The sequence below is a fragment of the Humulus lupulus genome, chromosome 5 (genome assembly GCF_963169125.1).
Source record: "Humulus lupulus chromosome 5, drHumLupu1.1, whole genome shotgun sequence".
In the NCBI taxonomy this organism is placed as follows: domain Eukaryota; kingdom Viridiplantae; phylum Streptophyta; class Magnoliopsida; order Rosales; family Cannabaceae; genus Humulus; species Humulus lupulus.
Genome location: NC_084797.1, coordinates 5,364,322 through 5,380,383, shown reverse-complemented (window position 1 = coordinate 5,380,383; position 16,062 = coordinate 5,364,322). Strand labels below are relative to the sequence as shown.

At 31.4% G+C, this 16,062-nt stretch overlaps 2 protein-coding genes across 4 annotated transcripts; one reads left to right on the top strand and one right to left on the bottom strand.

Annotated features, from left to right (window-relative positions):
- The first annotated feature begins 433 nt into the window (after positions 1–433).
- LOC133777954 (receptor-like protein EIX2) lies at positions 434–2,431 on the top strand. The gene has a single exon (XM_062217719.1). It carries the CDS (start codon positions 434–436, stop codon positions 2,429–2,431), a length of 1,998 nt encoding a protein of 665 aa, XP_062073703.1.
- Positions 2,432–6,901: 4,470 nt separating this feature from the next.
- LOC133834277 (altered inheritance rate of mitochondria protein 25-like) lies at positions 6,902–11,654 on the bottom strand. Of its 3 annotated transcripts, XR_009893326.1 has the most exons (12): positions 10,988–11,654; positions 10,600–10,686; positions 10,383–10,424; positions 10,207–10,251; positions 9,668–9,733; positions 9,477–9,533; positions 9,313–9,374; positions 8,668–8,788; positions 8,506–8,583; positions 8,312–8,418; positions 7,446–7,604; positions 6,902–7,373 (listed from the first exon to the last, which is right to left on the bottom strand). XR_009893326.1 is itself a non-coding variant. In XM_062263837.1 (11 exons), exons 1-11 carry the CDS (start codon positions 11,432–11,434, stop codon positions 7,535–7,537), a joined length of 1,182 nt encoding a protein of 393 aa, XP_062119821.1. In that variant the 5' UTR covers positions 11,435–11,654; the 3' UTR covers positions 6,902–7,534. The 3 variants fall into 3 exon arrangements, 2 of the variants coding, with proteins under 2 accessions (XP_062119821.1, XP_062119822.1); XM_062263837.1 differs by having other exon boundaries at positions 6,902–7,604; XM_062263838.1 differs by lacking the exons at positions 6,902–7,373; positions 7,446–7,604 and adding an exon at positions 7,969–8,189 and having other exon boundaries at positions 10,988–11,652.
- Between the last annotated feature and the right edge of the window lie 4,408 nt (positions 11,655–16,062).

Sequence of the window (16,062 nt, the reverse complement as noted above, 5' to 3'; positions counted from 1 at the left end):
AGCATAATTAATTAGAAAAATATGCTTAACTGGTTTAACGTCACATATACCCAATATATTTTTAACATCTATTGCGTATCTCTTCTATATAATAAATGTGTAGATAACGGAAATTTTTTGTTTTAACAGTTTTTTATTTTTTTTAATGTTAATTTTAACGAAATATTCTTATATTTAACAGAATATTATTATATTTAACAGTAGTTTGTAAACATTTAAACTTAAATAAAATAAAATAAATAATTAAAAAATTAAAATAAGATGATTTTGAGAAATTTTATAATGATAATTATTTAAAAATAATGAATAATTAAAATCCATATCTACGTGGTAATAAGTTGCAGGGCACTATTTCAAGTGACGTAGCAAATTTGAACTTTGCAATTTGGAGGCAATTGATTTGTCATACAATAGATACAAAGGTAGAGTCTCAATGGTATTTGAAAGCTTGTTGTCGAGTTGCCTTGTAAAAAAGCTAAAGTCCTTGCATTTGGATGGAAATTTGTTTGATTCCTTTACTGGAGAAATCTCAGATGAAATAGGAGTTTTCGAGAATTTAGTTGATCTTTCTCTCATTCATAATAATGTTTCTGGTCCCATTCCAATGTCAATATGTCAAAACTTACGATCCATAAAGTCATTAGATATTTCCGAAAACAATTTCAATGGCTCTATTCCAGAATGCTTGGTTTCTCTCTCAAAGTTAAAATCTCTCGTTATTTCCGATAATCAATTAAGTGGACCACTTCCAATCAGTCTTGGATCTCTCTCAAACTTAGAAATTCTTGATATTGCATCAAACAATTTCGAAGGTGATGTGTCTGAAGTTCATTTTGCCAACCTCACAAAGCTCATTGAAATACATGCTTCTGAAAATAATTTGACTATGAAAGTAAGTTCATACTGGACTCCTCCCTTTTCTCTTGACTCCATGGAACTAAGAAATTGGAACTTGGGTCCTCATTTTCCTGTATGGCTAAAATCACAAAAAAATATTTCTGAAATAGACATGTCCAGCACTGGAATTTCAGATGCCATTCCTAGTTGGTTATGGAATTTTTCTTCCTATAATAAATATGGTTGTCTTTCTATTGACTTGTCCGAAAACCAAATGTATGGAGAAATTCCTGAATTTCCAAAAGACGGTTCTTATAACTTAAACTTGAGCTACAACAAGTTGACAGGTTCATTACCTCATATCCCAGTTGGCGGTATACTAGATCTTTCAAATAACTATTTGGCTGGTAGCATTTCTAACTTCCTTTGTTATCGAAAAACTCAAGCAAGAGAAGTTATGGCTCTATATCTCGAAAATAATCTTTTATCAGGAAAGATTCCCAACTGTTGGATGTATTGGCCAAGTTTATTGATGATAGACTTGGATAACAATAATCTCACTGGGAAAATTCCAAGCTCTATTGGATCTTTACATGAGTTACGGTCATTGCATATTCACAATAATAGCCTCATTGGAGAAATACCAGAGCCTCTTAAGAATTGTTCAGCTTTAAGGGTTCTTGACCTTAGTTTTAATAAGTTGGTGGGAACTATACCAAGATGGATCGGAAGTCTTCCAATGCTGCGCTTTCTTGTGCTTCGTTCAAACAACTTGACAGATCATATTCCAGTTGAGCTATGCAAACTTTCTTCACTTCAAGTATTGGATGCTAGCAACAACAATTTGACAGGAATCGTACCAAAATGTTTTAAAAATTTAACGGCTATGACCTCTAGTTTGAATCAATCAATGTTGCCTAGCTTTGTCTTTGGCACCACTATTCAATGGTCTAGAGAGAATGCAAATCTTGTAATTAAAGGAAGGGAAAACCAGTACGACAGCATCTTATATCTCTTAAGTGCCTTAGACCTTTCAGACAACAAATTATCAGGAGAAATCCCAGAAGAACTTACAAGTCTCCAAGCATTACTCTCGCTGAATTTGTCAGGAAACTATTTGAGTGGGAGCATTCCAAAGAAGATTGGCAGTATGGCAGAGTTGGAATCTCTTGATCTCTCAAGAAACCGATTGTCCGGTCACATTCCTTCAGGTATGTCAAGCTTAAAATTCTTGAGTTTCTTGAACTTGTCATATAACAACTTGTCAGGAGAAATTCCAACAAGCACCCAACTGCAAACCATGGATGCTTCCGGCTTTATTGGCAACAAATTGTGTGGACCACCACTCCTCATAAAGTGTAGAGAGGATCATCTGACATTGAATAGAGATGCAAGTAGTGAAGATGGAGAAAGAAAAGATGATGAATACTGGTTCCGATTGGGCATAGGAATGGGGTTTGGAGTGAGCTTTGTAGGTGTCATTGGTCCGTTGCTGGTTTGTGGATTTTGGAGGCGTGCATACTTTTGGTTTTTTGAAGAATATGTGTGGTACAAGTTTGTGGATTACTGTATCAAAATAAAGTACATGTTTTAATATTATTTAGGTCAATCGTGGTTTAAAGGCTTTTGTAATAAGATGGTTTAAAGGCTTTTGTAATAAGATAGGGCTATGTTTGTTTTCCTTCTACTCACTTTGTTTAGCCTTCTCTACTTTATTTTGTACTATTGGTTGTATTGTTTCTTGGTAACCTTGAAGTTAGAATAGTTGTTTGTATGTATTTGGCCGCTAATTGGTATTTTATCTTTCGGTTAAGTTTATTGGTGTATTGTCGTTTTCGAAGATAGCCCAATTTGTAGTTACCAATTTCTTTTTAGATTTTTAATCATATGTCTTCATTTCCCTTGAGGAATTAAAGAAATGATTTAGATAATGGAAATAGTTCAAAGAAAATCACAAATAAAAGTAAAGCTTATGTAATTAATTTGAAAAGTTAAAATTGTTTTCCAAAATATATATTTAACATATAAACACAAAAAATATCAAATCATCATGTGAACATTTAAACAAGCTTTTGCAAACAAAAATAAATTAAATCTCAAGAGATAATCAAGCAAATTCTAAGATTTTTCAAATTTTTTTTTTTAGAGATTTAAAGAATTTAATGTTTAAATAAACTTTATCAAAATATCACAAATTCGAATAGAATAGAAAAGTGTCGTATTATGAATAATATATATATTTAAACAAAACTAACTTAGAAATTAAAAGTAAAGCTTAATAATTATTTATATTTTTCTAAGAACTAATAACAATTTCAATTTATAATTAGAAAATGAAAATCACCAATATTTTTTTTTTTCCAAACAAAACAAAGAATTTTTTTTTTTAACATTATATAACAAATGAAAATCACATAAAAACAAAAAGAAAACACTAATAATTTTTTTTTTTTGAATTTTACAACAAATGAAAAACATGCATAAACACAAAGAAAAATACATGCACACTACCCCCAAACTTAAATGGAACATTGTCCTCAATGTTTAATAAAATAGAAAAGATTAAGAACTACTCCCTTTGAGGAATGCTTCATTGATTTGGCTCCTTTGTTTTCTTCTCTTCTTTTCTTTTTGGGCAAGAATTTTCCTTCAAGCTTTTTGAAAAACATGAAACAAAAAACACACAACAAAAAGTGAAATATAAAATGAAACATTAAAGTATGGGTTGCCTCCCACAAAGCGCTTTAGTTTATAGTCTTTAACTCGACTATAATTTTTTTTTTCTTTTAACCTACACCCAATCGATGGTGTAAAATTTCATTAGTAGGGTGAGTTATGACTTTGGTGCAAATGTCATAAATAATAATTGATAACATCACACCTACAAGAAAATTAGAAATATGCAATTTTAATGGAATATCAATAAAATAAGAAAATTGCATATCTATATTAGACTCCTTTTCATTTTGAGTAAATAAACAAATTTGTTCAATTTTGGGCTCTTGAAATATAATTATATCTTTTTCATTTTCCTTATGAGCCTCTAAAATTATTTCATCAAACTCTTTTGGTTCATTAGGGGGTTGGATGCATATTACAAGTTCTTCAACTACCTCATTCTCTTTGTCACTTTGAATTTGACTATTTGGATTGGGAATGAGTTGGTTGGGATAAATTTGTTTTTCCGACTCTATAACAGTTGCAAGTTGTCCTACTATTGTTTCAATTTTTGAGATTGACTGAGACTGGGCTAGTAAGATTTGGTAGGTTGATTGCATGAACTGTTGTAGGGTATCCTCTAAAGATGGGCTCGTTTCTTGTTCAATGGGATATGATAGGTCGGATTGGGCATGACTTTGATTATGCATGTTGAATTCATGCCCTATTGGAGATTGGGTATGACTCCATGAAAAATTTGGATTATAGGTGGGGGCAAATGGGATATCAAATGATTCATGCATATCATACATATTATTAGTTTCTCCATAATTTAAATTTGAATGCTCATAATAGTTGTACTCAGAATTCCAACTATAATTAAAATGATCCATATGGAAGAAACTAAATGACAAACTAAATTATTAATTTTTTTTTTAAAGATGACAATTAAGGGAAAAAAAAAGAACAAGAAAATAAAAATTAAGAGAATAAAAACAATGTTAAGAAATGAAAACAAGAGTTAGGACAAGATTTAAGTTTTTTTTTTTTTTCAAGAATATATATATTTTTTCAAGTTTTCTTTTCAAGTATATTTTTTTTTTCACAATAAAATGATAAAGGATAAAGAGAAATAAGACAAAATTAAATAAGACTATCCAAATTTAAGCAAGAGTAGGGAGGCATAGCATGCCATCAACCATAACAAAAATAAGGTAAAAATTAGGAGGCACAAGTGCCATCAACTAAAACATAAGATAAAATACTAGGAGGGAAAATTGCCATCAACTAGTAACTTGCGGAAATTAAGTAAAATGAAAAATTACAACTAGATAAATAAGCAAAATTATAACAAAATTAGGAGGCACAAGTGCCATCAACTATAAAAATTAAAAGGATAGATAGGAGGCACAAGTGTCGTCAACTAAAAAAAAAACAATAAATATAGAAATATAAGTATTTTTTTTTATGGGTGGTAGAACCGTCCCAAATTTTCTTTTTATCTTTTTTTTTTTTTAGTTTTTATAGATATATATTTTTTTAGTTTTTTTTTTAAGTGCAAAAATTAAAATAACTAGTAGAAAAATTTACTAACCTTGAGATAAATTTTGTTTATTTTCTCTTGCAACTCCCCGGCAACGGCACCAAAAACTTGATGGACCCAAAACGGGTATGTTTAAAAATTTATAAATCGCAAGCGCACGAATCGTTCATAAAGAATAGTGATCGTGTAAGCAAGGATGTCGAACCCAAAGGAAATGTCTAAAATTGAAAAGAGAAAACTATTTTAAACCAAAAGTAATAAATTCTAACCTAGTTCCAAAGATTAATGATATTTTTATATAATAAAAATAAAATAAAAGACAATAATATAGAAATTAAAGACAATATATATTACTAAATTAATAATTGTAAACAAGATGGTAAAATAAGATTATTAAGGATTAGAATCCACAAAATATAAGTTCAATAATATTTATAAATACATTGATTCCCAAGTTTTAGTGATAGTTAAAATAAATCAAACTATCATTTTCTAAATATATTTATAATTTTAAGCACAAATTATTTCTAAAAAGATAGGATTTTTCTTCACTTTTTAAAATTATAATTTCAAAGCATTTAGTATAAATCAATCTAATGAAATAACAAATAAATCAATGAACATTATTTATAAGGCAAAACATAATATTTTTGTTCTAAGCATGGATGTGTTCAATTTAATGACACATCTTACACAAAAAATATTATGTATTTGCACTAATGAAGAACAAAGTTTAAATATGTGCTAACAATCCAAAATACATGATATTTAAGATGAAATAAGATATTTGAAGAAGAAAATTCCATAAACTTTGTTGCACAAAATGAGAAATCAAGATACAAAATAAACACTATCTAGTTACACATTGTTTCTTCATCACCTTAATAATCTTAAAAAGATTAGAAACACATAACTAGAATAGCAAATACAAACTAAAAATTACAAACATAAATAGGAAAATTTGGAGGAGAAACCCCCAAAATTTCCTCTAAAAATACATAGAAAATAACCAAAAAGAAGAAGAAGAAGAAGAGAATAGAGAGGTTTTGAAATGTGTAGAATTTGGTATAGTAACTTCTCTCCAAAATTGGACACCCTAAATGGTCTTCAAAACTCCATATTTATAGCCAAAATGAGATATTAAAATAATCAATTTAAATTAATTAAATTATTAAATTAATTTAATTAATTATAATATGGTAAATAGGGATAAATTATAGGGTGTAATTATGATGTTTTGGGGTAAAATGTGTAGAAAGTGAGGTAAAAAGTGGTATTTTTGTCATACGGGACAAATGTGCTTTTGGACAATTTATGGGCTCAAGATAAATGAAGGGGCTGCTTTGGCTTGTGTTCAGGCGGCTGGTGGGTTTAATTGCTGAAGGTGGCTTGGTGCTTGAGGTGAAGGCTTCAGCTGAGGCAGGCGTGGACTGAAGTGTGATATGTGACTAGGGTGATGCTGAATTGAAGAGGAACCATGGCTGATACGTGGAGTTGCTTGCTGGGAAGGAGAAATTGGGCTTGGGTCCAATTGAAGCTAAATGCCAACTTTTCCTTATCTTTTATTTCTTTTCAAAACTACCAATTTCTTGCTTTCAAGAGCTAAAAAACAACATCATTCCTATAAAATAAATATAAATTAAGTCATGATAAAATATTTTCACTTATAAAATAAATCATATTAATTTATTGAAAATATTAATTAAAACTCAATTTAATTTAATATTTAGTTTCAATAAAACACATTTTTACCTTAAATTAAACAACAATAATTCAATTAATTAACTACAACAATTTACAACAAAATAACTATAAAAACACATAAAAATCTATAAAATTAAAATAAACCTAATAAATTCAAAATTACTCAAAAACTTAATAAATTACTTAAAAACTCAAGAATTAAGCAACAAGTAGCACATAAAAAGTGGTAAAATAACTCTATTTTGTAGAGTTATCACTAAAGGAATGGAAGATCAATACAACACCATCCTATCATTGGTGGCTAGCATAGATCTTTCAAATAACAATTTATCAGGAGACTTCCCAATATAACTCACAAATCTCCATGCATTACAATCTTTGAATCTGTCAAGAAACTCTCTCAAAGGAAGCATTCCTAATCAAATAAAAGATATGGCTATGTTGGAATCTCTTGACCTCTCGATGAACCAACTGTCTGGTGTTATTCCTCCAAAGTTTGTCAAGTTTAACTTTCTTGAATCACTTAAACTTGTCATACAACAACTTTTCAGGAGAAATTCCCACAAGCACCCAACTTCAGAGCATGGATGCTTCTTGCTATATTAGAAACCAACTTTGTGGACTTCCACTCCTGAAAAAGTGCAGAGAAGATCGTGAAATAACACCTAAGGATGCAAGTACTGAAGATGAAGAAGAGAAATACTGGTTTCGATTAGGCATAGTGGTCGGATTTGGAGTTGGCTTTGCAGGTGTCATTGGTCCTATGTTGGCCTGTGGTTTTTGGAGACGTGCTTACTCTTGGTTCTTCAACGAGTACATGTGGTACAAGATTGAGGATTGCTTTATCAGAGTAAGGTACAAGCTGCAAAATTAGAAGGCTCAATCATGTTTTATGGCTTTAGTAATAAGATATAACTTTGTTCATTTTCTTATTTGCCTTATGGCCAAAGACTCATCACTCTTTTTGTTCAAGATTTTGATTTATTTTCTGTTAGTTTGTTCTGTTTTTTTTTCTTTTTGGAATCCAATAAGCTGTAATGATTGTTTTCTTGTTTTGTTTTGTGAAATGTATTGGGGTATTATAATTTTGTGAAATGTACTGGGGCATTTTTGCAGTACAATCAAAGAGAAAGAGGTCCTCACAAATCACAACACAAGTAAAAGTTTTTTTTTTGTTTGTTTAACAATCATTTGCTTCATTTCTATATTGCTCAACAATACAACAATGGCCAAATATAGAGTCTCCTTAATTGTCAAGGTTTGTATCAAATTGAGAGTGTCACATATGTCAACCAAAAGAAAAAAAGCAAAACATCCTTAGGGAAGAGGAGGAGCGTATGAACAGTTCAGGACTCGACTGATTCGATGAATAAGCAAATAGATTCTCAACTGTACAACAATCAACAAAACCGTAATCTACTCGCCAACCGCTATCAAAGGCAATCCCCTGAAGAACAAACAGAAAAACAAAATGGGAGCAGAAAACAGAAGAAAATACCCAAACATATATGCACACCAGGCAGGCAATAAGCTGTGTAAAGATTAAGTAGTAGTGTTTGTTTAGCTTACCAGCCACCATGCCTTGAGAAATAGTCATTGTCTAATGATATAGCAAGAGCAACAGCCACAGCTCTCTCCGATAAACTCAGTGGACGGAACACTTCCAAATCTTGAACCTGCAGCCGGAACACCAACTGTGAAGACTGAATAAAACAACTAAAGGCATTGGTAGGAAACGAAATATTCATTGGTATGCAACCTACCGCTTCAGCAGCTCCATGCTTGGAGCTTGGATCAGTACTTCCAAAGCGAATCACGTATTGACCAGCATCAGTAAAAAGCTGTACATATATTTTTAATTTGTACTCAAGATAAAAACAATGATAGAAAATCATGTGATGAAACTGAAAGTGAGAAAACCTCACCTCAAAGCCGAAACCTCTCCAGTCACGATCTATCTCAGCGAGCACATTGCCATTAATGTCCTTCAAAGTGAATGTCCAATTCCAGAAGCCAGGGTTTTCAACCACTGCAAACTGCTTGTTCCTACAAAACAATTGATGGTTATGTTTCAATGGGAGATTGGAAGAAAGGTGCAATGAATTAAAGAACTTAAACTCAATCACTAATGACTTGTTTTTTATATATAACTATATTGAAATGATAAGAACTGCAGAGTGTAAGGCCCTATTCTGATAGGCCCCAGATATAGAAAATATGATAGAAATGGTAAACATGTAGAATAGAACTGATATTATTGGAAATCAAAGAGGAGAGAGAGAGAGAGAAATAATGTGACCGGCCAAGAATTTGAGAGTCTTGGCACTCTCCCACATAGAAAAAGCTCTCAAAATACGATCACACAATTCATGACCCTCTAATTCTCCCCTCTTCCATATATATACTACTCTATCCCGATTCATCTAATACTACATCAGTTTAATTACCTATATATTCTATCAATTCCCTCTTTACCCCTCCTAACGGTGTATCATATTCTTAATTAAGTGGCTTCAGATTCAAGTCTCTCAAAAAGATAGAGAAAAAAAGGGTAGGAAAGTGAGAATTACCCCAGGTACAAATCATAAATCCTCCTCCATAGATGCCATCGCCTGTGAACCACCCCAACTTCCTATAAATTATCAGATAGGTGATTGTATCAGCGATCATACTGCAATACACTGGAATATCTCATATAGTACAGGTAAGAAGAACCATTAACGGATAGGCTTACCTTTCCATTGACCTCTGCATAAATTGAGCTGTTTATCCACCAAAACGGCCTACGTACCTAATGCATTGTATACAAAATAAATCAAAATACAATGACAAAATCTATATAAAAAATATATATGATATTAGAAAACGAAAGAGAGTACCAAGAAACTTGACACTCAAATATTAAAATAAAAAAAAAACACTCACCCTGAAAAGCTCATTACCCTCTGCATCAGTTACAAGAGCAACAAAAGGGCGCCTCAAGCGAAGAAACTTCAAAATGAAATATATGCATTAGATACTTAGATATTAAAGATGGATGCATCGGAACTGAAAGAAAAGAAGATAAAATGAACAGCACATTTTGTACAGATCAAAGATGCATACATCACCATGAATATTGACTGAACAAAAGTCAAAACATGGATCAAATCACGTAACTCCTATGTATTGAGGATGTCATTGCAGTTAGGGTCAACGTGAAGTATGAAAAAAAGAAAAAGAGCAGAGGGGAATGTTTAGTTAAGCAAACAGGACTTCCTTTAAGTTACTTAACACAATCACAATATATAGAACTTGATATGTAAGAAAACAAATCTGCAACTTGACACAAATCACAATAGCTAATTCAACAAAAAAGAACAAGTCTATAAAGTATACTATCATCACTATCAAAAAACTACTCATATCAACAAAAAAGAGTATCAACATCTTTATGCGAATAAAAAAAAGTTTATGATATTTACCTGTCTAGCAAGGACATTACTTTGTTCACGAATTAAACCTACTGGCTGCAGATCGACCATAAGTATTAGAAACTTCAAAAATAATTTGGACAAAATACTAACTACTTATTCTTTTGAAGCTCAAAACTGTGTCTAAGAACTCAGGACAGTTAAATGTAAAAGAAATAAACACTCACTGATTGGGGATAGCACACATCCACAATAGCATACCGATTTTCCTGCAAAACCATCAAATGTAATATGTAAGAGAGATATAGCTAGGAACTATGAAATGATTTTAGAAAGGGAATGTATGGATGTGAGCTTCAAAGGAAACCACAAAACATGATTACATCCTTCGTACTGAGTCAGAATATGCAATCAAATAAGAGCATTAAAATAAAAATAAATTACCTGCTCAAAACCAAGGACAAGATTTGCCCACTCTATATCCCTAGTAATAAGCAAATTTGATCTGGCAAGAAGAGGTTCCACCTGGACCTACCAAATTCAATCAAGGTTGAAGTTTCAATATTAATCAAACAAGGAAGAATATGTCATGGATCAAGTATATGGTAAATTCACTAACAAGTGCAATATGTGGAATTCAATTGTCTCCTACTTCTTTTGCTTCTATCTTTTATGGGATTCCTAATCAAAACTATAACAAACTTACAAGACAATAAAATCTTCAAGGAAGGTATTTCTGGAGAGTCATATATAAGTAAAGCTATCACTTTCAAGTTTCAATCCAAAAGATACTTTATTATAAAACTTGTTATAAAAGAATTAAAAAAATTACCTCTTCTGGAGTTTCAGGTCTCAAATATTCTGATAGACCAGGAAATGGCACTGACACAGCTTTCTTGCCCTGCTTAAATTCAGGAACATATGCCTCTGAAGAAAACAATCGATCTTCATACACTGGCGGTGGTGAAGGTGAACCACAATGTCCATAAACCACTTTTCTAGTTTTCTTATTCATTTTCCCATCTGCAACCCAGAGCTGTGCAAGAAAATCTCTGCCTATGTGGATATCATTTCCAGCATTCTTCCCAAAATGGCGAGACGGAATCAAAGAGCCATGTTTCGAATTCGACCCAAATCCCGAAAAGGGATTTCTCGGTAGGATCAACCTTTCTTGAAACCCCACGCGATGGTAATATCTTGATGAACTGATTTTCGAAACCTCTGGCGTGGACTTATGGAGCTTCTTCGTAAGGCAACGCCAACTCCTCGCCCAGTTCATCTCGAATAAAAGAAACAGGTTGTGATAATAGTGAAGCCTATTTCTACTCTATTCCTCTTAATCAGTTCAATATAGGAAGATTTCGAAAGAAAAAGAATGCGATGGCTTGAAAATTTTCTGTTTCTTTCTCAGCAACCAAACACAAGAAAGTGGTATCGTATTGAGTATATTTATATATATGCATATATATATATATATATAGAGAGAGAGAGAGAGAGAGAGAGAGAGAGAGAGCTAACCCGAGTCTCTTGTTCTTCAACTGGTTCTCTCTCTTCCCGTGAGTCTCGATCAGCTTCCGACAGGCCTCTCCCTCTCTCTATTGTTCTTTTTCACAGTACAGTTGGAATGGGTTGGGCTTGGGCTTGGGCTTGGGCTTGACTCCATCCTCATTGGGCCTTATTTATTACAGGCCCAATATTTATCTCAAGCCCAATTCTGTTAATATGGACAGCACTTTAGATCTGGCAGCCGATGCCATTAAATGCTAATTTTTATTTTAAAAAATTAATTATTTTTAGGGGATTTTTAAAAAATATGGCTTTTTAGCCATCAATGTGCAAAAATATGGGAGTTTAACTTTCTTTAATTTGTATGGGAAAATTTAATTAAGAAAACTTAGTTTATGGGAAAACTAATCCCATATTGGAAATCAAAATTAATCAAAACAAATGAGCAAAAGGAGGGGTACTATTTTTTTTTTCATTTTTATTCATTTATCTATTTTTTTCTTTCATTTGTATTGTTTTTTTTTCATATTTTTTTAGTTTTTTTTTTCATTTTATTTTTTCTTTATTTTTGTATTTATTATTTTCTCCTTTAATTTTTTTTTCTTTTTTCACACATATGAGCTTTTTTTTCTTCTTCTATTTTTTTTTCATTTTTTTCTACCAATTTTTTCATTCATATTTTTTTTCTTTTCAATTTTCCATTATTTTTCTTCTTCTTCTTTTCATTCTTATTTATTCATCTATTTTTTTTTTCATTCATCATTTCTTTTATTTTTTTTTCATATTTTTTTTTCATTTTTGTACTTATTCTTTTCTCATTCTATTTCTTTTTTTTTTCACACATATTATTTAACATTACATAATTATTCTATTATTTTTTATTTATTTATTATCTTTTATTATTGTAATTTTTTTTATAGTTTTTCCACTATATGTAAAAAAAATTCAATTAAATTTTTTCAGCATTTTCTTTTTACTGTAACACTTATAGGAATACCAAATTTTGGAAAGAAAACTAATAAAAATTTGAAAACGTGAAGGGGTAACTGGTTACCTTCACATTCTTTGTGTGTATATTTATGAGGGTAACTGGTTACTTTCACGTTCTGGTGTGTGTATATTTATAGTTTCTTTATGGTAACTAGTTACTTATGTTACTAAAATCATAGTTACTTATTCTTCCTTTTTTAATGAAGTGTTCTTTCATTTTTTTCCTTCAAATTTGATGTTTCTTTTCATATTTAATATAAGTAACTCGTCACCCCTCTTAGGTAACTGGTTACCTCTCTTATGGCAGAAAGTTACCCATCTCAGAATAACTGGTTACCCTCCTGGTGCATGTTATTTAACCTAGCTCAAAGATTTTTTTTTAAGATCAATCAAGTAACTGGTTACCCTACCCAGAATTTGAAAAAAAAATGTACAACCTAAAAAAAAGGAAAAAAAATATTTACAATAAATAAAATAAAATAATAAACACAATTCATATTACAAAAAAAAAATTGCAAAACAACCATGGAAAAATTTAATATAAAAATAGTTATATAAAATTAATATAAAAAAATAATCAAATAAGCTAAAAAATATAATCAAATTACAAACATACCCTTCCAAATTCATAAAACTTGATTAAGAGTGAAAATATGGCATAAACAAACTTTTATTACAAAAATATGGGAAACTAAACCCATAAAAGTGAAATTAAAACAAAAAAAGCCATAGATTAACTTTTCTTGAAAAAAAGCCATATTTTTGCACAATCTATTAAAATTCCCATATAATATGTAATTTTCACTTATTTTTATGGTTTTAATAATTTTTCCAAGGAGGTAGACCAAATTCATTAGTTGGCCGTGTATTTAAAGCTTGGTATTACAAATCTGGAGACTTCTTGAATGCGGAGTTGGGGTCGAACCCAAGTTACATTTGGAGAAGTATTTTTGAAGCAAAGTCTTTGGTCAAAGCAGGTGCTAGGTGGCGTGTGGGTAATGGGTCTTGTATCATTATATTACGTGAACCTTGGCTGCCTTGCAAAGATAATCCGTGTGTCTCTTCCTCTCATCCCGCTTTGGTTTCGGCCAAGGTGTCCTCTTTGCTACAAACTGACCATCTAGAGTGGGATTTGGATCTGGTGAGGGAGTTATTTAACGAAAGGGACGTGAAGTGCATCCTCAGCATTCCTCTTAGTGATTCTCATCCAGTCGACAATTGGTACTGGTCTCTTGAGAGTCGGGTTTGTTCTCGGTGAAAAGCTGTTATAAACATATTCAGCTGCTTAAATTTGGGGAGGCTACAAATTTGGAAAGGGATTTTTGGAAGATCATTTGGAAAGTAAGGGTCCCTCCTAAGGTTAGGCATTTGGTTTGGAGAGCTGCCTCTGGATGTCTTCCCACCAAGGTTCAGCTCCGATTGAGACACGTGAACATCGATCTCCTTTGCCCCCTATGCGAATCTGACAATGAATCTATTATCCACTGCTTGGTTGGGTGTCGTAGTGTTCGGCCTTGCTGGGCTACTCTGGGTTTTGGCTCGTTGGGTCATGAGGCGGAAACGTTCACAACCTGGTTGAAGAATTGCATCAATGGGCTGGCAGGTGAGCAGATAGAGAAGGTGTTTATGCTGTGTTGGGCGGTCTGGAATCGCAGAAATGAATGGGTTTGGAGGCAGAAGAAAAGTTCGGTGTACGGGGTGCTCCTCATGGCGGACGTTACACTTCGAAATTGGCTTAAAGCCCAGGAGAAATCTGATGTGCCAGCGCCATCTTTTTTAGATGCTGAGGATGGAATGGTGTCGTGGAGGAAACCAGCTGTGGGTCATTTGAAAATTAATGTTGATGCCTCCATATTTAGGGAGTCTTCTTCTTTTTGCTTTGCTGGGTTAGCCCGAGACCATGAGGGAGGTCTGATTGAAGCCTTTTCCAGGTGTCGCATGGGAGATGTTCTTCCAGAAGTAGCCGAGGCTATGGGCGTTCATGAGGCGTTGAGCTGGCTAAAACAGAGAAGCTGGACTCACGTGATCATTGAGACAGATAGCTTGTTGGTTGTTCAAGCAATAAGGAGTTCTATCTCTATAGTTTCTTACTTTGGTAACATTGTTGATGAATGTAAATCTCTGCTGAAGGAGTGTCAAAATGTCTCTGTTTTGTTTATTAAGCGTTCTGCTAATAGGGCTGCCCATGCTCTTTTACGAGCATCGCTTATTGTTGCTGATCGTATGATGTTTAAAGAGGATATTGCCTCTAGTGTGATGGATGTACTGGTGCAGGATGTTTGTTAATAAAATCCATCTTTTTCAAAAATAATTTTTCCAAGGAGGGTTAAGGAGACTTTATATTAATTTTTTTTTAATATAGTGACATGTGTTATTTTTTAAAGAGTGTCTATTTTTATATAATAAATAGTAATAATATTTTAACTTTATTACTGCTATGCATATTCTAACTCACTTTTTTATTTGATTTTTTTTAAGGTAATCACTTCTTTTTTTATAATTCTCTAAAGATAAACAAATAATATAAAAGAAATAAGTATAGTTATGTGTGTGTATATATCTTTATTTATATTCATATAAAAAAAATTATATTGTTGAGTTAGTAAATGTACTCAACTTCTTCTTGTTAGTTCTTTTTTTATTTTATTTATGTATACATATAAACATTGAGTTATTTTTAATAAATATATACATTTTAAGATTGAACTCATTTTCTTTTGTTATATGTTATATATATAGTAATTATAAATGAATTTGAGAGCAAATAAAAAATAATATGAATTATTTTCAGATTTGAGAATTATATAAAAAAAAATGAGTTCCTTAAAAAAAATAAAGAAGTGAGTTGTTATTTAATTATAATAAAGTTAAAATATTATGAACATTTATTATATAAAAATAGATACTTTTGAGATGACAGATGTCACTAAATTAAAAAAGTAAAGAGAGTACACAAAAAAAATATAATATAAAGTCTTTTTAGCACCCCTCTTTCCAAAAATATGCTTTTTTGTTGTTCTAAAAAATTATTGCATATGACAACAAAACTATATATTAAATATTGTAGAAATGAAGAAAAAATATTAAAAAATTAATAAAAATATAACTTTTTTCCCCAAAAAACAAAAAATCGTGTGTAGGAATAAATGCTCTATTTTTAGAGTTAAAACTATCAACCATTTTAAAATATTAAATCACTGTGCTAAAAAAAACTATTGCTGTTGTCTGTGTTGAAATTTGGAACTAAAGACAAATAAGAATAGTATTGTTATAATCAGTGATGTTGAATACACACCAATGATAATATTATTTATCTGTAATTTTTTTCATTAAAAAAATCTACACAGTTTTGGAATAATGTGACTGTATTTAAGAATAAAAAATAAAATAAAATATACCACCTATAGATAG

Excerpts from the sequence above, each read along its gene's own strand:
- LOC133777954 (XM_062217719.1), top strand. The coding sequence starts at position 434 with ATGGTATTTGAAAGCTTGTTGTCGAGTTGCCTTGTAAAAAAGCTAAAG.
- LOC133834277 (XM_062263837.1), bottom strand. The coding sequence starts at position 11,434 with ATGAACTGGGCGAGGAGTTGGCGTTGCCTTACGAAGAAGCTCCATAAG. Across the intron at positions 10,687-10,987 it reads GACCTGAAACTCCAGAAGAG|GTCCAGGTGGAACCTCTTCT; the intron begins GTAATTTTTTTA and ends TGAATTTGGTAG. Across the intron at positions 7,605-8,311 it reads TTCTCAAGGCATGGTGGCTG|CTTGTACCTTACTCTGATAA; the intron begins GTAAGCTAAACA and ends CTAATTTTGCAG.